At 34.4% G+C, this 9,596-nt stretch overlaps 1 protein-coding gene across 3 annotated transcripts; it reads right to left on the bottom strand.

Annotated features, from left to right (window-relative positions):
* Positions 1-302: 302 nt before the first annotated feature.
* Positions 303-8,403, bottom strand: LOC116130737 (DNA repair protein recA homolog 2, mitochondrial). 3 transcript variants are annotated; one of them, XM_031416449.1, is made up of 9 exons: positions 8,275-8,403; positions 7,302-7,362; positions 6,435-6,539; positions 6,322-6,368; positions 5,492-5,579; positions 3,705-3,877; positions 1,976-2,122; positions 1,733-1,867; positions 303-662 (listed from the first exon to the last, which is right to left on the bottom strand). In XM_031416449.1, exons 1-9 carry the CDS (start codon positions 8,335-8,337, stop codon positions 369-371), a joined length of 1,113 nt encoding a protein of 370 aa, XP_031272309.1. In that variant the 5' UTR covers positions 8,338-8,403; the 3' UTR covers positions 303-368. The 3 variants fall into 3 exon arrangements, with proteins under 3 accessions (XP_031272309.1, XP_031272307.1, XP_031272308.1); XM_031416447.1 differs by having other exon boundaries at positions 6,322-6,539; XM_031416448.1 differs by having other exon boundaries at positions 6,322-6,527.
* Between the last annotated feature and the right edge of the window lie 1,193 nt (positions 8,404-9,596).

Here is a 9,596-nt window from a genome sequence, read left to right as displayed (position 1 = left end):
CTAGTTTCCTCGTAAACCTTCCGACAACACAGCCGCGAGGACAATTCAAGCAGAAGGAAGAAAAGCAGTGCCCATTGGATATAGATGAAGAACTAGTTCAACTCTCCAGAAATCTAATAGCATCAAAGTGTTTAAATGCACAGCAATCCGGCAAAGAGAATCAGCAACTTTGTTTGCTTGAAGACATGGTTAATTGGTATCACTGCTGAATTCCACTCACCATGAACAAACAATCAAGTTTCCTGAAGTGGGTTAGCTCCACATTAATGCGATTCTGCAACCACTTCACAGTCATCTTCTATTTGAATGGACCTGTATTCTGTTCTCCATTATCATATTTGAGATAAGCTCATCTAATCAAGGATCTGTCATAACAATCGTTTCCTTTCAAACAAATGTTTCCTTAAATTTGTAATTATGTTATCAAGAACCTCTTCATTTTCAATCAAATGTCGTTCAGCTGAATATCTATCACCGAAAACTTCCCCTTCTATCATGTAGTTATTTCCTTCTTCTACAATGACTCCATGTTCACAAGCCAATTCCAAAACCTCGGGTTCACAACAGAAGCCTTTCCCAAACTCTATCATCAAGTCAGATTTCTTCATTGCCGGTGCCAATTTATTTTTAACCACTTGAACACTAACTCCAAGACCAGTTATCTGAAAACCAGAATATTAAAACATCAATCTCAATGACTCAAGAAACATTCTCGTATCAGACAAGAACTAGAAATTAAAAGAATATAATAACACTATAAAATCAGAAGTGTGAGAAAAAGAATGATACTAACAAGGCAGAATTTAAAACTGAAACCTTCATAAATCAATGTACTGAATTAAATAAAAACACAGGAATTAATTTGTGAGATGTAATGCAAGATATAAATGAACAGCCATCAAAGGCCTTAAACATGAGTGGATAAATTATTTATTTTCAAGACTCGGAGCTAACGCATCAAAGTTCCACAAAGATAATCAATCCAATTACCAGCATAAGAAAATACTGCTTTCGGGATTTACAGACATTTTATGCAGAAGGATCTACAGGTGATATCCTGTGCTTTTTCATTTACGTGGAAAACCTAAGCCATACTATTATTTTGTACAAACTAACCTGAACGACACTGCAGACAGCAGAATGATGCATTTTAAAATATAAGATTTAATTGCATAAGTTTCTGTATTATCCCTTCTCTCATTTTTTTTCCTTCCTGCTCTCTATAGTTATGCTCTGTCAATTTCCTTTTCTTATTATTTTAAACCTTTAGTTGACCGCTCACTTTTGAAGGGCAAGTCATGGATTAGAAATCCCAACCCACCACACAGCCCATACACTGGGTATATTTTTTCCTTAAATAACCAGATATTAGGCTATTAATTGAGGAAACAGTAACTTCATCTCAAGAATAATTAATTTGACAGAGGCCTACAACTGTTAATCTGGCTCACAAATATTTAAGTGTTTTTATGGTCAACCGTGAAGTTTGCTTTCATCATTTTCTGACAATAAAAAGAAAACAATAAGATTATAATAAAACTACAACCAGAACAGAAAGGTGGTAGGAAGGAGCTGGAAACACTCCCTGACTGACTGAAAAACTCATAAATATTTAGCATTGGCAGGTTGTGATATCATTGAATTAGCTTAAATGAAGAAAATATCTCCAAGAAGACAATTAGCCTATGCATGCTCTGCATTGACAGTGGTTTGGTAGTAATAGACAATTTACCTTATCTCCAGTCTTGAGCAATCCTGTTCTCATCATTCTTAAACGTAAAGCTGCATAAAATTTCAATGAATTTCCACCACAAGTGACCTCATCAAAACGTCCAAAAACTTGACCTGGTTTTACACTTGACCTAACCTGGATTTAGAACATAACTAGGAATTTTTAGTGCCATATATACTACCAAAAGACGCAGTTCATATATACAAATTAAAAATTCAAACGTTATAATAAGAGGAATATAACCTGATTAAGAAAAATGATAACAGAATGAGATTGGCATAACGAATAATGAATTTTTCGGAGTGCTTGTGTCAATATTCTTGATTGTACATCACGATACACACCACCTACAGGGACATCAATTTCACATTGAGGGACAAGGGCTGCAACCTGCGAAAGCCATGTGAAGAACATAATTAAGCGTGAAAATTGGAGGATAACAGATTGACCAATAATTAATCATCTACATTCATTTGAAACAACAGTGTCAATGCTAGTTGTTGAAAGCATGCCTAAGTGGTAAGTGCAGTACCAAGGTAGACAAACACCTTTTACTTGTGATACAAAATACATTTCATGCAACTCTGGCTGAACACAGAAAAAGAATAAGATATTGCTTGAAGTTCACTGCAGAAAAGGATTTTTGTGTGCTATTTCTTGGTATTTTCCAAGTAAATCTAATTGGCCTCCACAAAAGTTTACACAAAATACAATAAACCCACTGGTTTCCAAATTTTTTTAAGAAATATCTGCTAAAATTCAGAAAACCATCATAAGCCTCCTCTAAAGTTTTAGAATATTTGTAGACCTCCCCTGATGGCCAACTAACCAGTAGCATCTACATTTACATAAGCCAAATCTCAAGGTAGACCAATAAATTCATTTCTATTATTCTTTACTAATACCAATTATTCAAAAACAACATTCAACCAACATCCAACTGGAGATAACCATTAAGGATGATTTACTTTAGAGTTGTAAGCAATAAATTAAACACCTTATGCTCATATACTTACAACTATATGTATATGTAGAGAATCAAACCCCTTATACTAGGTGTGGAGATTAGCAGCCTCCTCATCTTTCAATGCACAAAAAAGTACCAACTTTGGTAAACTGAAACAACTCATGACGCAATGGCAACTGATCTAATTGACAAAAAGATCATCTTATCGGATGAAAAGCTAGATTATCTCTATTGGTGATAGAGGAGAAATCAAAGATCCACATTGTCAGTGGCAAAAGCCTTATTTGGCACTGAAAAATTAATCATCCTTGACCCCAATGGATAAACAGATATCATCTCTATCGGCAATAAACAAGAGATCAAACATCAACATCATCAATGGCAATTTATCATATCTTTCGATGGTAAAATCCTCATATTTAGCATTGACATGGAAAAGGCAATTTTTTTAGCAAGAAAAATAGAGACTAAATGGAGTCACACATTGAAAGGAGACCATAAATGCTGCTGCCACTGGGAAGCTGGGATCATCTCAAATCAAGAATCACATTGCAGCATGCTGACTTTTAGATATATGATCTGAATGAATTCTAGATTACCTTGCTTTCGTCAAGTACAGAAGATCATCTGTAGCAAAGATTTTGGGAAGCTGCCAATCTCACCTGAATGGAGGGAGATTAGCATTCCATGAGATAGGCTGCAGCAAAAGGCAAGAGCTTGTTGGTGATCCTTCCTCTTCACCCTTCCTTTTTCCATCCTTTGTTAAATTTTCACTCGCCAACAGTATTAGCCAACAGGCTAAAACAAAAATCTTTTCAATGAATTTTCTTTCTTTGGTATAATACATCTTTGTTCTAGTGATTTAAAATTGCATACATTCATAATACTATTGTCAAGCATAATGTCATATGAAATAAATCACTTACTTTAATGACTACGATAAAATTTAAAGATTCATAGATACCACTGTCAAAGATAATGTCATATGTGAAATGAATCACTTACGCTATCAACCACAATTACATCTACAGACCCACTTTTGGTCAGCGTATCAACCACACTCAGCAAATTTTCAGCTGAATCAGGATGCGAAATCAGAAGATTTTCTGTATCTACACCCATCGCTTCCAAAAGGGAGGGGTCTATTGCATTCTCTGCATCAAGATATGCACAGTATCCTGCCAAAACCACATTAGAAAATAAAATACTGCAACAGCAATTATTGAACTTGCAGTTATAATATCTCTTCAACATGACCAATAAAAGTTATAAAGGCCAAACAATATCGAATAAGTGAATAAGTGATCTAAAATAATTTGTCTATGTAACCTAAATTAATATTGCCATAGACATGTTTCTTCTGTATCTTTGATAACCAAAAATTTGCCATGTTCACATAAAAGGAACAAGATATTTTTCTTAAATGGCTGCTTCCACTGCAGCCAAAGGGAATATTGAAATATTTCTTACTCTTAACCAATTGTTGCCAATATTTCTTACACAAAAGATTGAAACTTTTAAGAAAGTCAATCCAGCGCATAATGACAATCGAATAAACAATGGAGTAAAAGATGAGAGTATGCAGTGAAACTTCAGAAGACTAACTACAGAAGTATCTTGAACAAAGAGTAGATAATCCAAACAATTACTGGAAAAAATGTGATTTGTGCATTAAACAAATAATCTAAGAGTGAAGTTATGCTGATTCAAGCAAAAAACACATTCATGTTCACGTCCACATTATCAATTCTGACCAGGACAATTAAATTCCAAAAGAAATCTCATTACACCCCCCAACCCTCGAAAGGAAAAAAAATAATTCTTCACATACCTAACACTTAGAAGCGACAAATTTAAGCATGCATGCTATGTTCAGAGCACACATGACTATCAAAGTTATTTATGTGACAACCGGTGGTGACAAGAAATTGTAACATGTCCAGCAAACTCACTAACATCAGAAGAGCTCCATATTGTTATGGAAAAACTAAGTCATGAAGCTCTTAGATAAGCTAGTCAATTAATATTGGCAATCACATATCCATCCATACACCACAAATTGTTAAATAAATCACAAAACGAAAAGGATCATTATGATCAGAATTTGAAATATCAGAAAGGAAGCTGGTAGCTTCAGATTCAATCACAAAACAATTGTTGGCTAGAGGCTCAAATCCATTGGTGAAGACAGCATATACCACCATCAAAAATGCCACATGGCTTGGTCTCACAATTCTTCCTTGATCTAGATTTGATCAAATTAATTGTTCCATTATCCACTTCACGAAGGAAAAAAAAAACATTTACAGCACTTCAGTACAAAAGATCATTGTGATCAAGGTTTTTAGGCTATATAAAGAGTAAATTATAGCAGGGAATTCACTAAGAATATTACCCTTGCAAAAAACAACTTTGAAATGTCGTTAAAATTATTCATTATGAGCATTCCATGGTCATAGTGGATTAATGTCCTCCGGACTGTTAAGAACAGAGTCAAAGAACAATCTACTTAAAGAATAATATCTGTTGCCACCTTAAAAACTAATGGAAAATCAATATTGATAGTATTTATTCTAATTAAAAGTTACGACGAAATATAACCTGGGACATAATGTGAGTGGAAAGCAATCTCACATGAGTGAATCCAAAAATTTAAGCAGATAATATGACATAATTAGACTGAAATTGCTAATGATTAGCAATAGAAGATATACATTGCTAAAAATGATTTTGAATAACGCCAAAGTAATGCACATAAGCAAACAAGTATGAGAAGCAAAATCAATGTGCACCTCCAAGCTTTTGAGCTTCCTTGATAACATGAAGTGCAAGTGTAGTCTTGCCAGATGCTTCTCGCCCAAATATTTCTACAATTCTTCCCTGCAGGGGGCAACGTAGATCTCTCAGCAAATTTGTAAAAGAATTTTTCACGTTCAATTTTTTATTTTTTATAAGAGAATATATCACATATAATTGCAGCTATAGTTAACACATATGAAAACAGCTGGTACTGATCAAACTTTAAAATTAAAAAAACCACTATATAAATACAAAATAATATCTAGACAAAAAAAATATGTCAACTTAACTCTCTCTAACCTTTATGTCTGTATCAAAACAGGAACCAATGGGGAGGCAGCCACTAAAAAGTGGCAACACATGTAATGTGTCATTCAGCAAAAGATTATTCCAAGTGTACATGTGCAGCATATACTTATAGTAAAAGTGATGCAAAAGCATAAAAAAGAAAAAGAGAAAAAAGAAATTTTTAATTATATTGACTTTTTGTTTGTCCCACATGGGAGAGATATGTTTTACTTTTTCACTTGGAAGGCTATAAATAAAGCCTTACTTTGTCCCTTGTAATCATCCATTATCATTATCAAATATATTTGAGTTAAAACATTTGCTTTCTCTTCCTCTTTGAGGTTATTAGTTATCCTTGGCTTAGCCAACCAAGGTAACCTTTTTGGCTATTCTCGTCATAATGAGGTTTATTATAACCTCACGATAATTGGCATCCATAGTGGGGTTTTCAACCTCACCAAGATTGGGGCTTCTCGCAACTTCTCGGCGTCAAAAACAAGGGGCAATAAGACAACATTCTTTTTTAGCTAATCACCTTTGGTAATCCTCCAATCCCAAGTGCTAAATCAAGCTTTAATGAGCCTGTAGATATTACAGGAGCACGTCGTGAGCTGAAAAAACGCTTCAAAGACAACATAGATTCTTTACCAAATTCACCAGAAAGCTGTGAGAGAGCTTGACGGAGTGCATTATCTTTCTCTATTGTTTTGAGATCATCAAGAGGTTCATCATGTTCAAACTCTGAAACATGAACTGAAAATATAAGAATTAGTTTTTCAAAATGTTAGACGAAATAGCTGATGTAAAACCAACTATATTAGCAGACAGCTGAGAAACTTCCATAAGAGTTGTGCAGCTTTTGCATGATCACAATACATGCTAACATTAGTTAAGGAACGAATAGTGCCAAAAACATAATATTAATTACAATAGATTCAGTGCACCACTTGTAACAACCCATCGAGACACTAAAAATTTAAAGCTCAAATGATAGGGAGGGGGTTCAAGGAATTTATATGCTCAATAAGTTCTTAATCCACATAAATGCATCAGAAGATACTCTTCATCAAGGCTCATCTTTCTAGGCCACCAATGACTGAGTTTCTTCCCAAATGACGTTATCTCTAGCAAGATGACCATTTTTTAAAAAAGAATTACTTATGACAAAATCCAATACCAAGTACTTGTGCTATCGGAAAAGCACAACTCATACTATTGACTACTGAGAGAATAATAGTGTCATTCACTTAACCCTAGATACTAGTTTACAACCACTTATTACTGCAACCTTAATTACATTTTTGAAAAAAAAAAAAAAAAAAAAATCCAAATCAAACAGTAGCAAAACAAAAATATGCTCCAAAATCTACAATAATGTCACGTGACACATATTTCTAATCTTCATTGTCCATAGTATCCTTGATGGTGAAGCAGTCGACAAGAAGTTTGAATGTCAATGGAGAGAAGAGACAGAGGGAGAGAAGAGACAGAGAGAGAGAATTTGCTGTTAATTACCTACAGAAGAAAGAGAGCGGGCATTCATTCCAATATAAGTAATTGCATCTCTTCTTCCACTCTGAAGGAAAGCAGAAACAACAATAGGCCAAATGAGATTGATAAAATATCACATTATATATTCATAGTATAACTAATTTAGTTTTAAAAGAAAAATAGAGAAGTGAGGAAGGCAAAAGACAATAAAAACACTACTCATCTCCAATGGAAAGAATTGAAGAAATGATTCATGTGGGGGGAAATGTGCATATCACTAACGAATCACAAGGTTCTAAACATTCAAAATTAGCCAAAAATTATAACTCTTTCCCATTGCTTGCATTATTTGTTACACAACTTAAATTGTTCATTTAGAAAAAATAAGTAGCAATTAATTGTTACATTAAAATATCAAAAATCTTTCACATAAGTCAAGTAAAAAGTACATTTAGCAAACCTTAAGGTCCAAAATCGTGGCAACGAGTAGCTGCATTGGTTATATTCTCACAACTAATAATTTCTTAAGCCAAAATAATTATGACCAGTTGGTGGTGCTTTTGAAAATAGAACGCCCTGAAAATGGATTATCTTGTAAATTGATTGAAAGTGGGTAATTCCATTCCATTACAAAATAAGCCACATCATATTTTTCCAATACAAATTCTATTCTTAATCATTTAACTTTTTCTTTTTATGTGCAAATTCATCAATTCTTTCACCTGCAACTCTTCAAATGATTTTAACCCATAAACCCCAACCCTATTAGTAGCTCAAATTCAATACCGAAAAATTGCAAACTACATTTATAAAAGATTACAGGTACTTCTACAGACAAACACACACAGAAACATAAGCAAAAACGTAAATCTTAAAGACTTAACAAAATCTAAAGCCAAACAGCAAGTTTTGCAAGCCCCACAAACAACAGCTTTTTCACTTGAGAAAGTTACTAAAAAGTAAAATGAACACTCTACTGCATACGAGAAAGAAAGACCTGACAGAAGAAGCGAAGTCTTGCAAAGGAATTGATACGAAGGGACTGCACGAACTGTAACATCTTTGTTCTGGCACGGTTTTGCTTTGATAGAAGTTTTGAGTTTAGGGTTTTAACTTTTAAGTGGGAAAGAAGTTGCCTTTTTATTTTTAAAACATTGTCACGATTCATTTCAAGTTTTGGAATAGTTATAAATAAAAATGAATTTTACGTTATAATAAGTTATAATTTTTTTAATTATCATCTTTAGAACAGTTATAAATAAGAATGAATTCTACGTTATAATAAGTTATAATTTTTTTAATTATCGTCTTAAGAAAGTTGATAATTATCTGTGTATTACAAAAATATATATATTATATTATATTAAAAGTCAAAAAGGAAATAAAGAGTGATCGACTGTTCCTACCCAAGATTTGGCAATATCCTAGGTCAGTACCCATGGTTTCATAAATCCCAGATTCCTACCCTTAAACTAATAACAAATTATTTAATATAACGGTTAAAGGATAAAGTAGTCATTTGCATTGTCGTTCACCGATCACCTCTTGTCATTTGTTTTGGTGTAGCTTAAGCTTTTCCAATCGATCATGTCACCGAAAATCATCCCCAATCAACGTAGTGTGTTGTGCGTTGGGTTGGGATGTTGAGTGAGGCATTTCTTCAAACAGGTGGTGGGTGTGATTTGGATATGAGAGGTTGTGCTGCTATGGGTTTTGCGACGACTAGTTTACACACAAAAATCACAACCAAACACAACAACACAGCCATAGGTGAAGGAGGAAGGGGGTTATACAATTGAAAGGGGTGGGTCGCAAAATGAGACTGTCAAGTGGCGGCGTGTGTAGTTCGCGAAGACAAACGGCGATTGGGGACAACTGGTGGGGATAAGTGTTTTGTTGAAGAGAGGATGGGGGTTTGAGTGGTGGTGTCAATGGCGGTTTCCGATGTCAAAATTGATGGTAATCTAGCTTGAAAATGGGGGAAATGCGTAAAGGGGCAATGGTAGTCGAGTGGCGATTTGAGGGTGCACTTAGACCTGGGCATTTGGGATTGGTCCCAAACACTCGGCCCAAAGGACTAGTCCTTGTAGGGCCCAGTCCTAGAAGGCCTATGAGATGAGGGATCAGTCCCTTGATCGAGCCCTCCTCCAAGGTCCCAGGCCTAGGCCCAATCCCCTTTGCTTAATTTCAAAAAAGTCATTTATAAGATACCCAAAAATCCCTTGAAAATTTTGAAATAGACAAAAATATTAAGGGTTAAATTGATATTTTACAAAAAAAAAAAAACAATTAATACAACACATGACCGTTGGCAGCCAA

Source organism: Pistacia vera, unplaced genomic scaffold (assembly GCF_008641045.1).
Source record: "Pistacia vera cultivar Batoury unplaced genomic scaffold, PisVer_v2 Contig225, whole genome shotgun sequence".
NCBI lineage: Eukaryota > Viridiplantae > Streptophyta > Magnoliopsida > Sapindales > Anacardiaceae > Pistacia > Pistacia vera.
Note: the sequence above shows the minus strand (reverse complement) of the source record. Positions and strands in the feature narration are given on the sequence as shown.